General features: G+C 43.6%; 1 protein-coding gene across 3 annotated transcripts; it reads right to left on the bottom strand.

Annotated features, from left to right (window-relative positions):
- Positions 1 to 3073: 3073 nt before the first annotated feature.
- Positions 3074 to 13690, bottom strand: LOC113830739 (mothers against decapentaplegic homolog 1). 3 transcript variants are annotated; one of them, XM_027434204.2, is made up of 6 exons: positions 13291 to 13690; positions 10944 to 11207; positions 9834 to 9950; positions 7085 to 7306; positions 5042 to 5298; positions 3074 to 3217 (listed from the first exon to the last, which is right to left on the bottom strand). In XM_027434204.2, exons 1-6 carry the CDS (start codon positions 13688 to 13690, stop codon positions 3074 to 3076), a joined length of 1404 nt encoding a protein of 467 aa, XP_027290005.1. The 3 variants fall into 3 exon arrangements, with proteins under 3 accessions (XP_027290005.1, XP_035309482.1, XP_035309483.1); XM_035453591.1 differs by lacking the exon at positions 9834 to 9950; XM_035453592.1 differs by lacking the exon at positions 9834 to 9950 and having other exon boundaries at positions 10983 to 11207.
- Positions 13691 to 18611: the final 4921 nt, after the last annotated feature.

Here is an 18611-nt window from a genome sequence, read left to right as displayed (position 1 = left end):
CCTAACAGATCATTCATTCACCCAGGTTCTTTATTTCACAGAAAAAAAACAAACAAAATAAAGCACAGTGCCTCTCCCCCCAGAATCTGATTACTCCTGTCAGGCCTGTCTGTGCAATAATGGTATGTGCACACACATAAAATACACAACAAGGCTCTTCTTAAGTCCAGTCACACAGGTACATTCTTCTCCCCTTTAGTCTGGGCCAGCAACCCCTCTCCCCAGGCTCCTGCACAGCTCTGACCAGCAATGCTATTTTCCAGAGGTTTGTGTGATTGCAGGAGGGGTGCCCTGAATTCTGACCCACTCTCATTCACCACTGCGCCTTTAGCACCAGGCAGTAGTCATTTAACTGTGTGGAACAGATATTTAACTGAGCATGAATGAATGATAATCACTGTTATGAACAATTGAAAAAATTCATGCTTCATTAATGTCATTTTCCAATCATTTTGGAAATGTGGGTATCATCCTGTGCTGTCTGTAGGGTACACCCTTGTACCTGTGGTGCTTCCAAATAGCTGAATAGAGACTTCACTTTCCCTCTGTGTGGGTGTCTCTTTCTCTCTTTGGTTCCGAGTTTGAAGCAGGGTCCTTAGAATTGCTGAGATCATGTTCTGCTCACTGAGCTACACCCAGCCCGAAATGGAACTAACAATTATTCTGTATCTGATGATAAGGGCTTCACACTTTGCCTGTGGCCGCATGCCCTGTCCTTCAAGGCACAGCCATGTTGGGCTTTGTGGATTTCCTGACACACACATCATCACCTGGTGTCTGGAGTATTGAAGTTCATGGGAGCTTTCCCACAAGATAGTAGACCAAGGGACGTGAATAATCTGTATAGAAAGTGAGGATCCCATTAATATCATAATTTAAAATAACAACTTCCCCCAGCAATAACAATCATTTAAAAACAATAAAGACTTCATCAGTTTCTGGAATATATAAGCAGGATGACAAATGCTCTTCACACAGCAGCTGGTAGGGAGCAGCAGCTACAACCTAAGAGGTGAGGGCCACAGCTGTGGGCAGAGGACTGGCAAAGACTGGTGTCACCCCACAGGCATGGGAAGCAAAGCAGAGAGCCTTATTCTCATCTCAGCCACTACCCAGGCTTTTGCTTTATTTCAGTTTGGGAGTCTAGCATCTCTTGGCTTGCTTCCCCACCCTCCAGTTTTCAAGTCAACAGCCTAGCTCCTTTCTAACTTGCTGCTTTCTCTCGTCTCTGCTTCTGTTATCGCATGTCCTATTCTGACACCAACTGTTTTTTTCTGTTCCATTTGAGGCCCCCAAGGCTTCATGGGACACATCTGGATGCACTCTCCATCTTAAAATCTGCAGCTTAGTCACTCGTGCAGGTCTCTTTTTGCCAGTAAGGAGCCGAAGATTAGAATACTGGTGAGCTGGAGATTTCCAGAACCACCACATCGTAGTTTCACCATGTGAAACATAACAAAAGGAGTCAGCAAGCTTTCCATGTATAAAACTATGCCAGCTGGATGTGGAAGGCTGGCTCACTGCTTAAGAGCACACATACTGCTCTTTCAAGAACTGGAGTTCAGGTCCCAGAACTCAGATCAGGTGGCTCACAACTGTCATTCTCCAGCTCCAAGTGTATCTGATGTCTCTGGCCCCTGCTGGCACCTATACTCACACCCCAAACCCTCTGTTTCCTTTCTCCTGACTTTAGATTACTCTGCTCTTTTACCAAGCCAGGTTCCGTGTCCCCACTTTACCAACTGAGCTTTTTGTATCTCGTGAGATCACTCAAAAGACCACATCTTACCAATCCCAAATTTTAAGAAGCAAAGAAAGAAAATGACACATTTTTAATCAAAGGATTCAATAATGACAGGTTTATTTAACAATTTCCAGTAGAGAAAACCTGCTAGTGTTGGAATAAAGGTACTCAATGTATAAGAGCAGAGGAGAATAGAAAAAATTAACAATAGAAAACAAAACCAAACAAAAATTAACAATAGAAAACAAAACCAAAAAATAAAAAACCAAAACAAAATAAAAATATTTGAAATGGATTCCAATAGGGAACTTCATTAAATCTGTGAATAATGAACACAGTTACCAGGTTTGGCAAACAATTCATTTGGAATTTAAAGCCTATGTCTATATTGTAAACTCTGTAAAAAAAATGCTCATTAAATTCAAGCCTTTCATATACCAGGCACTGAAACACAAAACCAGTTGATTTGCTAATAAAAGGAATTATTCATTTGTTCTCCCAGTTATAGGTATTAACCAGCTGCTTAACTGCCATGTAGAGCAGATGAGATAGAAGAAAAAAAAGGAAAAAAGTCAGATAAAACTCTAAAAAACTGAAACAGAAAATTCAGACACCAGCTTTCTCCTTTAAGACAACAAATTGAACGTTAGGTCATGGTCTACATTTCTGGTTATCATTTCCTTTCCCCCACCCTACCCACAAATACCTTCTATATCCACTAACCATTAAGACTATTCCTTACCTCCAAATATTCTGTATACACATATTTAGCAAGGAGCACAATCCTGATGTCATTCAGAGAGCACTACAGTCAGCATACAGTTTTAGAAAGAATACTGTGTATGTCATAAAGATTCGCCTTTAAATACAAAAAAGAACCCCATTCATTTCTAAACAAATAGTTTTACAACATTATAAAACCCATAAAAACATGATTCATTGTGGGCTCGGAACCTGATGAAGTGCTCACTTCCAAGACTATTAGCGTAACACTCTGCCAAACACTCCCAACAAAAGGACTGCACAGGATTGTTCTTCTAATAGATAAATTGTCCCTGCCCTGTCCATCTCCTTTAAAACTATACACAAAAGTCCTGCTAAAAGTCAACATTTTAGTTGATCACACAACAGAATGTCACAATGTAAACTAAACAGATTCTTGATATCAACATCATGTTACCAATATTTGTTAATTTCTCAATCCAACAGTTGGTCACAGAGGTCAAGTATTATCAAGGCTCCCTTGACAGGTTTTCACCCGTCTGACATATCCATCCTTCAAGTACATGCAAGGTTCAACATTTGCAAGAGACAGAAGCCAGAGGCCCTTTAAGACACTGAGGAGATAGGATTGTGGGGCGAACCCATCTGGGTAAGAACTTTATCCAGCCACTGGAGAGGGCCATGCAGATGTATCTCAATCCAGCAGGGGGTGCTAGTGACATCCTGCCTGTGGTACTTGGCTCCCCAACCCTAGGAAAAAGAAAGCACACTGGTGTCATTTAACTCTCTATCTCGTTGAGTCACTCTACCAAGTAAAAAATCATATGATCAGTTCACATGATTATGTTTGGACTCATGGCTATGTCCCACAAGAAAACAAACATACCACAAAAGCATGGGTAATTTTTGGGGATGGACGTTGGCCACCAAAATTCTACCCAAGGACCCCAGGATCACCTATTTAGTCTGGTGTAGTGGCACATGCCTTTAATCCCAGCATTTGGGAAGCAGGAGCAGGCAGATCTCTGTGAGTTCCAGACCAGTTAGGGTACACAATGAGACCTTTTTTCAAATAAAAAATAAATATTATTAGTCTTTGGTATTTACAAATTTAAAATACATTCAATAGTTGTTTGAGTAAAGATATTTTAGCCAGGAGGTGGAGGTGCACGGCTTAGATCCCAGCACTCAGGAATCAGAGGCAGGGGGATCTCTGTAAGTTCGAGACCATTGTCGTCTCCAAGAGCTAGTTCCAGGACAGCCTCCAAAGCCACAGAGGAACCCTGTCTCAAAAAATAAAAAACCAAAACAAGATATTTAAAATATTTATTTCCCACTACATTAATGTTATGTTAACACTTTACTTACTTATACTTTTAAGACATACTCTTAATGGGTAGCCCTGGCTGGCCTAAACTCCCTATGTAGACCAAACTGCCCTCAAACTCAGAGCTTACCTGTCTGATTTCTGAGCACTGGAATAAAAGGCATGTATTATCAAACTGGCTTTATTTTTTTAATAATTTACTTAAAAATTGTGCAAATATGTACGTGTTTGAGTATGGATTTACCTATGAATGTGTGGTATCCGTGGATTTCAGCAGATGTTGGATCCTGGAGGTAGAGTTACAGGGTATCGTGATCCACTTCAGCTGGATGCTGGGACTGAACCCAGGACCACTGTAAGAGTCCTACACCTTTAACTGAACAATCCCTTGCCCCTTTATCTGTGTGTCCATGCCTGGAGAGTACAGGGGTCTACACTGGCTGTCTTCTTCAGTCACACTGCACTGTATTTTCTGAGATGAGTTCTCTTGCTGCACCTGGGCTTTTGCCAATCAGGCTATACTGGCGGCCAGCAAGCCTAAGGGATCCTATCTGTCTCCCATGCTGGGACTACACACAGCACTGCACCAGCTTTTTGTTGTTGTTGCATGAATGTGTGTTAATGTACACCACAGTGTGCATGTGGAGCTCAGAGAACAAATCTGTGAAGTTGGTTCTTCTCTCACCTTTTACACATGTTGTGTAGCAATATCTTCAAAGATAAAACCTTCTGTCTTATAGGGAAGCTCCAGAATTGCTGAATGTTTTAAGGGGAGGTGAAACACTCCACCCTCTAGGCAAAGTCCTTAAAACCCAGGAAGCAAACATCGTAAAAGCTTTACTGAAACTGACAAGATTCACTAGGCTGTCCCTCCCCAGGCTGATATGAGCCGTAAGGACTGCTGAGACACACAGACTGACTAGGCTGCCTGCTTCTGGAATAAGACATGATCCAGCCTGGACTCTATTAAACCCTTAGCTTGACCCGGAATAAACGGCATGATGACTGGGAGGCAGGGGGAGATAAAGGTGCCTGTCACCAAGCCTGGAGACCTGAGTTCCATCTCTGGGACCTGCGAGGTGGGAGGAGAGGACTATATTCTAAGTTCCCATGACAACCTCTTGGACAATGGTGCTCTTAGTGGACAATGATAGGAATATATACCAGGAAGGCACAGGTATACATATTGTAAATAGCAGGGGTGAGGCGGGGGTCAGGCCTGAATGAGATGGGCGGGTACTGCTCACCTTCACGAAACTCATTCGAATAGTGCACATTTTGGTGAGTTCATACACGGTCTCAAAACCATGGTTCACAGACTGTGCCAGTATCTGAGCAAACTCTTGGTTGTTGAAAATTTTCAAGCTACACCCACTGGGGATCTTGCAGACAGTGGTGGGATGAAACCCATGATGGTAGTTGCAGTTCCGACTCTGCACAAAGATGCTGCTGTCACTCAGGCATTCGACATACACTTCTCCTCCAACATAGTACAGGTGGACACCTGTGAGAGGATACACCATGTCAGTCATAGGCTGAAAGGCACCCGGGAAGAGTCAAGTTTGGCCACTCACATAGCCATTCTGACAGACATCTAGCTAACTATGTTATGCTTGTGATAACCAGTGTGTTCAGGAACAAACAAGTCTCTCAAAAATAATAATGGTTGACATTTTCATTTTGGTATTTAATGTCCTGCTTAACCAGAGTTGAAAGTATACGTACGCTCTAAAAATAAAGCACAATAAAACCTGTAGTTTCCTGGGGTATCCTGCGTGCTTAAAGTCTTCTGCATTTATGCCAAGACTAAATTGTTTAGAAAAGTTCAGAGAGAGAGAAGGGATGATCAATAAACACAGAGGAATGAAACCCCGATTGAAGAATTACTGCTGGAAGCTGTAAGACATGAGGTCTAGTTAAAACAGACACTTTTTAAATAGAAAAAAAAACATACTGTGAGAAAAAGGAGCTCACCGAAATAAGTACAAAAAACAATAATTGAAAACGTCTTATAACATAGGATGCTGAAAGACCAGGCAGCTTCCCCCCTTCTCAGGGAGAAGCAGGGAGTGTCCTGGACCCCCTCCTATTAAAGCAGGACGAAGGGGAGAACCAATTCTGCAAATTTGTCCTCTGACCACTATGTGCCCCGTTATATACACAGAAAATAAACAAAAGCAAATCTTCAAAAAGGAAGATGGACCCTCTGGCTAAGACTCACGAGGGAGTAAGAAGAGGCTAGCAAACAGGCAGGTAGTGTGACTTTGAGCTAAGAAGGTGCTTAGTTGGAATGGCTTAATAGAAAACGCTAGTGAGACTGTCTGAGGAAACACAATGTGGCATTTCTACAGACACACAGGGCTAAGACTCCAGTATCAGCTCTACCCACTGTGGCAGAAATCCATTTTGTTTAGTGGTATACAGAGATATATTTAAGAACAAAAATATAGAGAAAACTTTTTTTTGGTTTTTTCAAGACAGGGTTTCTCGGTGCATCTTTGGAGCCTATCCTGACACTAGCTCTGGAGAGCAGGCTAGCCTCGAACTCACAGATATCTGCCTGCCTCTACCTCCCGAGTGCTGGGATTAAAGCCATGCGCCACCAACACCCAGTGAGAAAACTTTTTAAGAAGAAAAAAAACACCTTTCCCTGATATTAAAAATGATGTCTTTTCATTTTAGAAAATTAAGACAATATATGAAATATAAAGATGTGGAAAATATTGACATTCCTTCAGCAACAGAGGAAAATGCTTGTTAATTAACAGTCTGCAATACTGTGTCCGGTTTTGCAATCATTAAAGCCTTTGTTGCAAACTGTCACAATTCTGTATGACTTGCTGCTGTAACTGTTTAGCCAGGCTCCCTCAGCAGACCAGTATTGACACTAATTATCTACTAATGCAGTCATGACAAATGTTACTGGACGGTTTTTACTAATATCTATAAGAGACATTCCTGGAAGTTAAGGGGCTGGATCGAAGGATTTGAATCACTTTGCCAAATGACTTTCCAGAATGATTGTGTTACATCAGCACTGTGAGTGCAATGATCAGCTGACCCACACCAGCACTGACACTGAGCTTACACAAAAGCAAAGTGTTCACACCTGCAAAGGGAATTGCTTTAATTTGAACATGGGGGCTGGGCTTACCCTTGGTTTAGTGGCCATTTGGAAATCTCCTGTGAACAGCAGCATCTGAACATTTGGCATTTGCCACAAGAATGATGGGGTCACTTCTAGAGGAAGAAAAGATGAACGTTTGCAGGAGGGGTAAAGGGACACGCACCTTTTCCAATATGTCGCCTGGTGTTTTCTATTGTGGAGTTCCGGTTAATGTTGGAGAGCCGCCCAAGGCAGAAGCGGTTCTTGTTGTTGGAAGGATCAGTGTAACCATCCACCAACACGCTTGTGGAGGAGGCCTGGAACGCTTCACCCACGCGGTTGTTGAGCTCATAGTACACAATAGAGCACCAGTGCTTTGGTTCCTCATAAACAACAGCTTGAACATCTGCAAGAAGGAAAGAAATTTGCTCACAGTTACACCTGGAGCACCCCAACCAGAAACCGCATTGTAAAACTGGCTGAGCACGGTGGAACGAAGACAGGGAATGGCAACTACGAGGATCACATGGGTCATTTCTGTGAGATCCAATGTACTTCTTACTAAGGGCGGCATTATCCTTTCATTGGGGAACTGGCAGAGATATGAAATACCAGCTCAGCTAGCATGGCAACAGCACTTGCTGAATACAAATGACTTATAACTTGCTCATTAACATAAAGAAATAATTTAAATCACTCCTGCTGGCACACTGCCTACAAGAAACACAGTGACCAATGAGAAAGCAAGAGGCACAGGAACAGGAGGGGCCCGGAAATGTGCCAATGGGCTGGTGAATAAGGAACAGCTTTTGGCAAAGCCATGGCAGACCTCTGCTTTCTCGAAGCCTTGAAAACGAACTTCTTCCTATCATGAAGAATCTGCTTGGCTTCACAAGAGCTAGTGATGGCTGAAGCTCCAGTTTTGCTATAGCTCAGGAAGAAACCGTGCCAGCTGGCCATTCCTTCTGAATAAATCATATCTCTCTCATCCAGACTCCATGCTGGCTTCCTTCTATTTGCTTCAAGTCATGCCAAGCGGGTGTGTTTGTCTCTCCATTCCCAGAATGGGCCAACAATAGAAACTACACAGGTTTACCAAGAGGATGCAGCTTGTTAGGCCCAATCTCTTAAGGCTGATGAATCTCCAAACAGAAAATGCTTCTAAATGCTTTCAACCAAAAGGCTGGGAAAAGAGCCCTTTCTGCATCCAAACCTCTTATGCATGCCTTTTGAGAGCCCAGGCACACAAACCACACCATTGCCAACTTGATCATTGCTCTAATGAGCCTCATGGGGATTCAGTATACAAACATAAGAAATGGAAAGAAAATCCACCAGGACTGGGAGATGGAGAAGGAGGAGGAGGAGGAGGAGGAGGAGGGGGAGGAGGAGGAGGAGGAAGACTTCCACATCCTTTTGTTTGATTGCTTGTGGTTTTTCGAGACACAGTTTCTTTGTAGCTTTGTATACCAGGCAGGCCTCTAACTTACAGCGTTCAGCCTGCCTGTGTTTCCAGAATGCTGCCATGTTCTTAACATAACCAGCCAGTTATTTGTTTATATAAGTAGCTTAACTGAAAATATACTATTTCCCTTGTTTCTTTCTAGGCAATGTTTCCGTGTCTGCTGCTCTTAAAGGAGCAAAGCTTTAGTAATTCAAAAGTGCCAAACCCCAGAGAAGGCTGTGCCATCTGTCACATAGGCCTTCTATCAGCTTTCAGCATTGTTAAAAATGCTATTCATTTGGTTTACACGTGGACACATTTTTTCCTATAAAAGGCCTGGAAGATCTTGTGAGACATATGGTCTTTATCACAACTATTCCACTCTGCCTTTGTAACCACAACAACAAATAAAAAAAAAAAACCTAGCCATAGATAATACGTAACAAATGGGCACAAGTGTGTTCTAATAAAGCTTTGTTTACAAAAACAGAAAGTGGGCTGATCTGTGTGCCGGCTGTAGCTTGCTGACCCATGTTCTGGGAATCCACCACAGGTAACAACAGGAGAATAGTCAAAGTTTTTTCCTCTGAAAATACTACGTGATTTTTAAATGGCTCCAACTGGGAACATGTTTTAAGGTATTTTAAAGGAAAAAACTTAAAAATAAGTCTCTATTTGGGGGTAACAGAGATAATCTCATCATGACCATTACAGCCCAACACAGGGTATCTTGCTCCCCAAATAAAAAATCCAAAAGTGGCATAGGGGCTATTCTGAAGATGTGAAAACACATGAGCATATAAATAACAGATGCATTTGTTATGTAAAACAGGACTCAGTCATTTCCTCTGACTATCTCAGTAAGCACAGAGATTTTTAACAACCTCCTGTGTATATAGGTATGTGAAACAGCCATACAAACCCATATTTATTAGTAACAAATCATAGACAGATGCATTTTAAACAGTTATTTGATATATGTGCATATATGTATATAAATGCATATAATATATGATAATATATATCACTTACTCATTTATTGAAGGTGAAAACAAATTAGCATTCTAAGGACACAGATATGCTTGTTTATTTTTCCATAATTAATAAATCGTGGCTGATTATTCAACACTGGTCAACATACAGCATCTCAGATTGTCTTTAGAGGTGACTGACAGTTCAGTTTTCTAACCACCAGTGCTGGAAACTCTCTTCACCTAACTATGTAACACAAAATGGCAGAGCACTGTGTACGGACGTTTCAGAGACCAGTGGGAATCTGAGACCTCCATATTCTATTCTGAGATCTCATATTGGACTGTGACAGAGTTTAAGGAAAAAGATGGGCTCTAGAGAATTCTTTGCATTAGGCTTAAAACAACAGCAAAACGTTTTTTCCATGTTTCTCAAACAGCTACCTTTTTAAGGTCTAAATGAGTAAAAGTAACATTAGGACAGGACATACAGACAAAACTCTGACAACTCATTTTACCTCCTCTGTTGATCTCGGAGGGCAGTGCAGGTGCCATCATATTCGTGTCCATTGGCTGAGAGCCATCCTGGGCCATGGCATCTTGAGGAGGCTGGTAAGCAGTTGTTGGTATATCAGCTACAAAGTTTGAAAGAAAAAAAATTACATGCTTCAGGCACAGACTCTCCTCTGCACTGAGAGCTTTTGCGTATGATTAGGCCTGCTCAAGAGTACACAGATGCATGTGTGTGCACATGTATGCAGGGGTCAGAGGATAGCTTTAGGTAAACATTTTCCTTTTCCTTATAGTTGGGAACGGAGGAAGCAATAAAGCATGGATCACGTTTTAATTTCTGAAGGTACAACATGGATGCTGAAGTAAAATTTAATGTAAAGCACCTTAAGTGGCTCTATAAACATCCTGTCCCATCATTTTCCCTCCCAAAAATATCCATGCATTTCATGATGATCTTTTATTTATCGTGTCCCTCTTGATGTCGACTGGCAAGAGCTCTGGCACTAATATTTGAGATGCTTGTTTACTAACCTGTAATCTGAAAAGTGTAATCCTCTAATTAGTCACTATTACACCATCAGTTATGACTAAAACAGGAAAGTGACTGGTTTTCTTCTTTGCTAAGTTAAACAAGCAATGTTCTCCATCACTTCTGTTGCATTTCCTTGCTGTAAAAAGCATATTAACATACTTTTTGGAATTACATCACTGGCAAAATGAATCTAATTAAATGGGTCGGGCGGATACCCGAGTAATTAGCTCTTCTGCCGCTGCATTGATAACAAGGGTTCTTCAATGTTGGAAAAGCTCGCCGAAGCCGCTTCTCAGAACAGCAGTGTGTGTAATATGACATATTCCCCTTTCTTTTTATGGAGAGCAGAGACTGGAATAATTGTGCCACTCAAAGAAGGATGCAGCTGCTTCAAAACGTAACAGGACTCAAACAAGCCATCCTCTTCTCCAGCTGTATGTACAACTCCCCTCCCTACATTGATATTCTCCAAGCACTGGTTCACCAGGATGTGCTCAGGGTTCCACCCACTGTGCCCCCGCCCCACAGGCCACCCCCACCCACCTCCCCAAGGCAGGCAGCGTCCCCGAATGCCCCCTCCTACCTGGCATCTGGAAAGGGCTGCCTGGGTCTGAGCTGGTGCGGGAGTGAGGGTAGGTGCTGCTGCTGCTGCTACTGCCTGGGGAGTTGGGGTAGCTGCTATTGGATGAGTGGGGAAACGGGTGGGTGCTGGGCTGCCTGAAGGAATCTGGAAACGTGGCGTTCGGTGGCATGTGAGGCTCATTCTGTCCCAAGTTACGGAACTGTGCCAGAAGGCTGTGCTGAGGGTTGTACTCACTGTACCTGGGAACCAGCACGGGAGGAAGCACTGGGGACAGAAAGAAAACAGAGAGACAAATGAGAAAGGTTTAGTTTATATCCACTCTTTCTTAAAATCAGGCAGTGGACACAAAAGCCTTTGCAAATTATTCCTTAGTCTTTACTTTTACATGACTTATATATTCCACAAAAATACAAAAGGCCTTTGGAGGCCAACATATTATTGGATGGTTGAGCTGGAAGTTTGCAGTCTACCCCTGGGGTCTGAAGTTCCTGTGAGAGAAAAGTCACCTGGCCATCCTGGGAACAGGAACAGGGAGGGAGGCCACCCAAATCTGACACCATCCATATTTGGGGACTCTCAGAAATAATCAGCTAAGTGAACCAACCCATCAACAAAACCATCCTGAATGACAGACACTGTGGCAACTCAATGCTTCAATACAGAACCACTTGTCAACTGATCTGCCTGTCCAGATGTAGAACCAAGCTCTAGGGCAAACTATATAAATTCAGAATGTAGTGGTTGATATCCACGGGAGACTGGTACCAGAGCTCCCGTGGAAGCCCTCATCTGCAGACGCTCAGTCCCTGGTGTAACACGGCACAGTATCTATGTGGGCCTGTATGTGTCTGCGTCACCCACACTTTAAATCAGATCTGAACCACCTGCGATCCCTAACACGATATAAATATTGTGAGATAGTCACTGCGCTGTTTAGAGAATAAGAGGGTCTTCTGTCCTTTGCTAGCTGCTGCCACCGAGTCTAGGCATCCACAGGAGTCAGTCATGCAGGCTGCACTGCTCCAGGAGCTGGATCAAGAGGAGTAAGCAAGAAGGCACATAGCACCTAGCCCAGTCACCTCTCAAGGCCCTGGACTCCTTCCAGAACAATGGGTGGATTAACCCTGAGACTCTGGGAGGGGCAGATCTGTGGTGGTCACTAAGCTGAGGTCAGGCCAATGCAAGCCAACCTATACGAGGACCTCCAGCACTGGTGACCCTGGGCAGCATCCGGTACGAGCACCTCTGATCCCTATATGGTGGCCATCATACCTAGTCAGAGGCTTGATGTGAAGAAAAGGAAGCAGGCCCTCCCACCAAGAGTTCCTGGGCTCTGAGCCCCAAAAAGAATGAAGTCCATTGACTTTTTCAACCTCCAAAACTGAAAGAGAAAGTATCAGAAAGGAAGTCGGCCTGCTCAGTAGAGACAGAGTTCTTTTTCTAACTATTTTCATCTGTAGCTGCCTCTATGTATATCTGCAGAATCCATAGATGCAAGAGGCCGACTCCAGTTTTTACCATAGCCCAACCACACAGGTAAAGAGTGAGATATCTTAAAGTAACAGCATCAGTTCCTCACACAGCAGAACATAGCCCACAGGGAACACAACACAACACAAGCACACTTCAATACAGATAAAAAAGAGTGCTGTCGTGAAACATGAAGTTGAACTGGTCACAGCTGCCCCACCGTGCCCTTCCTTTAGTGCACATGACAAGACCCGGTGCTTCTGTTGTCTGCTGACGTACTGCACAGCTAAATTGCTGGAAAGACACACAGAACCAATGTGAACCATAGAAAGCAAATCCAGACACAAACCTCAATTTTCAGAACCTGTTTCTAAACAAAGTCACTTAGAAGGAAGGAGGCCTTTAACATGTATGAAATACTCCAGGACTGCTAAAATTTGGATTGGAATGTACCCCCAAATGTTCAGGTGCTGAAGGCTTGTCCCCTCAGCCTAGTGGGAAGTCTCCTAGACACTGGAGGGAACAGTAGGGCTCCAGTCCTTCCTCTTGTGACATGAGCTCTTCTCTGCCACCATTCTACCCCAGGATGCCATAGTGCTACAGGACAGAGAGCCCTGGAGCCAATGGGACGAAGGGCTGATACTTTCAAAATCATGAAGTAAAGTAAACCTTCCTCTTTATAAAGTGATTGTTACAGACACTTGTTACAGTGAGCAAAAGCTGAGTAGATAGAGTTCCTGTGCTCTTTTTGCACATGCATGTATGAATACACACAAAACTTCCCCCAGATATTTTGGAATTACACCCCACAACAGAAAGGAGTTATTGCTCTGGTCTCAACAGGCTTCACGGTGCACACACAGTCCACCCCACTCACCAGGGCTCTCCACGCGCTTATAGTGATAGGGGTTGATGCACACCTCCTTCTGGTTGGAACCAAAAGGAAACTCACAGCAATCCAGAGGCTTCAGTTCATGGCGGCTCTGGAGGTCCGGCCAGCGCCACACTCGGCAATAAATGACATGAGGCAATCCCTTCCGGTGGGACACCTGCAGCCTGCCATCCAGGGAGCAGGGAATGGTGACACAGTTACTTGGCTGTCCCGGGCAGCTCAGGCCCTTCTCCAACTCTTCCATGGCCCCTTTCTTTTTCTTCAATTTTTTCACCAACACGGCCACGGCTTTCTCTGCCCATTTTTCTTCTTCATCACCCTGTTTCCAACCTAGAAGTCTCTTCACAACTGGACTTGTGAGGGAAAACAAGCTGGTCACATTCATAGTGACTGGTCTAATTCTTCAGGCTCCTTACAGGGTGAAGTGGTGCTGTCTCGAAAGGGGAGAGGCCAGAAGAGAGTTCAGCTTATTTACATTGGTTCTCTTTAGTTTTTCCGTAGTTCTGAAAAGTAGAGAACAGCTCTTCCTCCTACTCCAAGAAGGGACCCAAAGTTAGCACCTGCAAAAAGAAAGGATAGGAAACTGGCTTGAAAATCACCTTTAGACACACCATGATTAACTGATAAGTGCCAGATACTAAGCACTTTGGTGTTCCCTGGATAATACTGCTCAGCTTCACACTTGGGTGACTTTATTAGCGAGATGCAACCCTAGTCTAAGCTCGTGAGAATGTGTATTCTATGATGCCAGAAGCTGAAATGTGTTCTCCTAAAACATACATTAAAGCTTCAGTGCCCATTACAACCCACTGTACTTGGGCTTGGAGCGGCTAAGGAACTCACCAGGGTTAAATCAGATTATAAATGTGGGGCCTGAAAGCAACAGGATTGGCGGTCTTACAAGAGGAAGAGAACAGACTGCTCAGAGCAGCACCATGCCCTGGACAAAGGTCATGTCAGTGTTTGGGGCACAGCAATCACTCAGGCAATTTGCATATTACCACCACAAGCCTATTTTCAAGTGACAAGGTTCAACGGACACCAAGCAGAAAACTGCAAAAAAAAAAAAAAATGAAACAACAACGATTCCAACCTAAAATCTTGTGGGAGACTGACCATTAACTGACAGATACAAGAGTAAAGTGTAAATGTGTGACCCAGTTTATATAGAAACCAGCATGTAAATGAGTAATGTCATGTGGAATATACGGTATTTGTGGCAAAGGAGCTAGCTGAGTGCTTAGAGTGACTGCCTGTACAGGCCTGAGTGCTATACTCAGTCCGCACTAAGATCGAGGAGCCACCCAGAGTCTCCACACTCTCCCAGGGCTGATACCAGAATTCCCCACAGCACTTTCTGGCCATATTTGGAAGATGAGGAAATAGCAGCACCCATGTGAGGTTCCCGAGACCCTGGCCTCAAATCCCAAAGGATGGCTGGCATTTTCTAAACCAGAGCGCACCCTGGGATCCCAGACCTAAAAGTTAGTCTCAAGCCTGACTTTCTCCCCTCCCTGTGCTTTGCTAAAAGCAAGTCTGATCTAGGGACTAGCGACTCCCCAAATACTATAGGCAGCGGCATTGACTGGGCATGGCTCTGAGCTTTACCAAAAGGCTTTTTAAAACTGAACCCGCTCTCCGGACAATGCGGAGCCTGGGCCTCTGTTTCGGACCCGAAGGGAGAGGCCGGCGTGCAGAGGGAGGGCAGCCAGAGTTCTCCCCAGAGCCAGTGAGCTCCGAGGTGCACGTCAGGGCTGTGGAACAGACTCCGATTCACTCTGGCTCCCGGACACTGCAGGCCCACTGTACCCTCCCCAAAGGGTCATCCCACTGCCCGAGACCCCCAGTGTCTGTTGCCTTCCCTCGGGGAACCGGGCAGTGCCTTACCCGCTCCCTGAGAGCCCAGCATCTCTACCCGGCTCCGGAGCCTGCCAGTCGTTGCGCGCCTGCAGCCCCTTTAGTGGCAACGTCCTCCATTCTCCACAAAGAAGGGAGGGCCGGGTAGAGCCTGGTAGAGCCATGAGACACCTTTCCCGAGGGGCCACCCGAGTCGCCAGGGAGTCGGACACCCTGGAGCACTTGAGTTTGGATCCCCAGGAAGAACCACTTGGAGCCCGGGCTCGCAAGTCCAGCCGGTCCCCTCCTAGAGCAACGTGGTGGGGTAGGGGGTGGGGGACGGGCGCCTCAGGATCTAAAAACAGGCTCTGAGGCATCCTCCCGCCTGAACCACATGGCGGACTCCCGGCACAGGTGCAGGCCGGGTGAGCAAAAGGGATCGTGGACGCCACTTACCTGGAGTTCGAGGAATTCCAGTAGATCGGCTATAAAACTGTTGGCCTGGAGATGGCAGTTCTGGAGAAAACCATCCAAAGTCCCCAATAGGACTTCCACGCAGAGTCCCTCCTGGACCCGGCAATGGCCCTGGCCAAGCTGCTCCCAGTTCTGCACACTTGGTGACCAGTGCAGAGCCTATGCCCTTGGGGGATGCCTTCCAGCCTCTGATCGAGGGCCTCCTGGCCTGATTCAGGCACCAAGTGATCAGGCCGGCAGGACCCAAGTTAGGATGGACTCGCGGGGCAGCGCCAATCTTCGCAGGCCACCCGCAGTGCCCGCCTGCCTGGCGCCAATCGCGACCCCGCTCCCCATTTCCTGACCTCTCTCCCTGCAGCTCCCCTTCTCCACTTCCTGCCACACCCAAGAACAGAGCTTTCAAAGCTCCACCAACTATATCTGGGTGGACTTTCCTTTGGTAACTTGCAGAACGTTCTAATAAGTAGAAAAGCTCTGGGGTTTGCTTTAGAAAGAATTTGGGGGGTTGGAACACAGGATTCTGTCCAGATCTGTTGCTGTTTCACAAATCACTTACTCTAGTAACCGCAACCTCACTGTACACCACACAAGAGAGAGAGAGCATCCCAATCATGCCAACAAAATGGCAACTAGCTAAAAGACGTATGGTGCTGTGCATTAGCCAATGCAACCAAAAATAGGGTGACAGTGTTCTTCACCAGGACAAGTGACTTCTAAAACCATCAACACACAACACAGATGGCAAAGAATCAAGACCAGTTAAATGGAATTCCAACAAATGGAAAGATAAGCCTTCTACTGCTGGGGAACACCTATATCCATCTCCCTGTGTTTGCCCTTCAGCAGTACTTTCAGGTCCTTTCCAGTTAGTAAACCTAGTATCAAGTATTCACATGACTTCCTGGAGCGGTGGTAACTCCCATCTTCAACAGTCTCATGGCCAGTTATGCCAAGTGCACAAATGGCTCTGGGTAGAAAACAACAGAATTGGAGACAACTGAATACCAGAAGCTCAACCTAATAGCAGCATGGAAAATGTTCAATGTTGGGCACACAGACACAGGCAGGACGGGACATGTGTGCGTACATGCACACAGACTCATACACACAGTGTATACTAGTACAGTTAAGTGACCAACTCATGATTCAGAACAGCAACAGTCTCATTTGCTACATCCTAAGTGAAACTATAGTCCTTGCCTAGGAACCTTCATTTTAAGCATTGAAGACTCCTCATACCAAGCTAATTTAAAGGTTTCGTTTATATAGTTGAGAACTCTGCAAACTTTACAATATTAATGGCAATAACTACAAATTTTAAATACTATAATAAAAATAAACAATAAACAGTTAATACTATAATGCACCAAAATTTTTAAATAACCCAAGAAAACAAAACTGGGAATTAAAGGGAACATCTGAATTGATAATAAAGTGAGAAAATAAATCTCTTAACCAAAAACTGAGTCATTTTAAATGTGTTTATCCCACAAATGAACATGGAAGGATAAAGATATTTTGGCCCTATTGAACATACAAAGTCAATATCTATCTGATAGTCCACCCTCTCTGAAAGTGACTTAATAGTTCATAGAGGAACAGGTTTAGGATTTTTCAAAGATAATACTTGATGTTTTATCTCTGATCAGCATAAAGTAGTGTCTGCAAAAATATAAGTAGTACTAATTTACAATTTAATGTAATTAAATTTAATTACTAATTAAATTACTAATTAAAAACTAATTACTAATTTAATGTACATACAAACACTGTGAAAACTATAAACCAGAGGAAATCTAGCACAGTTCCAAGTTTTCTAAAGTAAATCACTATTTAGTCTTATCAGAACTCCAAAAAATTGCTTAAACATATGAATTTAAGACTTTATTGAGCAAAATCATTTATTTACAATAGGGAATGCTTCTTTGATTTTGTCAAAGGAAGAAAGAAAAGTCTAACAAAGACCATACGACACTGTGGGTACTTCTGTAGCAGGTCACCAACTGTTATCCTTTCCTGTTACCAGGAACACCAAGAGCCACAGTATCACAAGGACACGGCTGTGTCAACACCAGACAGTCCAGCTAAACCCTGGATATTTTGCAATGCAATTACCAACTTTTTCTCTGTTTATAAATGCATAGAAAACAAAAAGTCAGCAAAACCACATTATGACAAAGTAAACAGAGTATAATCCCAAAGTCAGTGGTCAGTGAACACCTTAACAGACCAAGCTATTGACCAAGTGACCTGCTCGTCAGCAGGCCATCAACATGTACAGAATCCCAACAGGTGAAAAAAATACAACACTTCTAGAAGAAAGTAATTATCTGATAAGGATCTGACGTAATGGAGAAAAAGTGGGAAAAATAAAGGGACTACAGAGCATAGCCCATATGAGAACAAGCTAACTTTCCAAATTAAAGCAAACAAGCAAAAAATAAAAAATAAAATACGACCTCAATATGAAGCTACAATATGAAGTTTTTCCATTTTTCTTTGTATAAAGTTCAGAGTCTGCCATTCAATCCTGGGTTTTTAATGAGAAGGACAAGTTTTGCCTGGACTTCCCCTTGTCCTGGTTAATAATTTGCACTTCTTTTTGTTGGTATTGTAATTCTTGTTGTAGTTTCATCCTTTCCTCATGAATCTTTCTTTGTTCTTCAACAATTCTTAACTGTTCTTTGACCTGAAAGTTAACATAAGAATGAGATCAGTTATTCCCTTCTCTCAGTAGCTTTTGCTACCAGGGGACAATCTACAAATTACATGAACATACAGAGACCAGGAGAGGAACAAAATAATTGATGGAAGGATTTAATTATTCCTATGTGTTTTCTTTATCTCAAGTTTATGAATAATTGATTTTGGAGAATTCATGCCTTGAGCATATAGTTGATTCTGTCTTTATATTATCAAGATTAAGAGCTATCTAAAGAAAAGGCACATAGTCCCAGAGTAAGTAGCTACCAATTACTATATTTACAATTAGATAG

Source organism: Cricetulus griseus, unplaced genomic scaffold, assembly GCF_003668045.3.
Source record: "Cricetulus griseus strain 17A/GY unplaced genomic scaffold, alternate assembly CriGri-PICRH-1.0 unplaced_scaffold_1, whole genome shotgun sequence".
In the NCBI taxonomy this organism is placed as follows: domain Eukaryota; kingdom Metazoa; phylum Chordata; class Mammalia; order Rodentia; family Cricetidae; genus Cricetulus; species Cricetulus griseus.
This window is presented reverse-complemented; position numbering and strand designations above follow the sequence as displayed.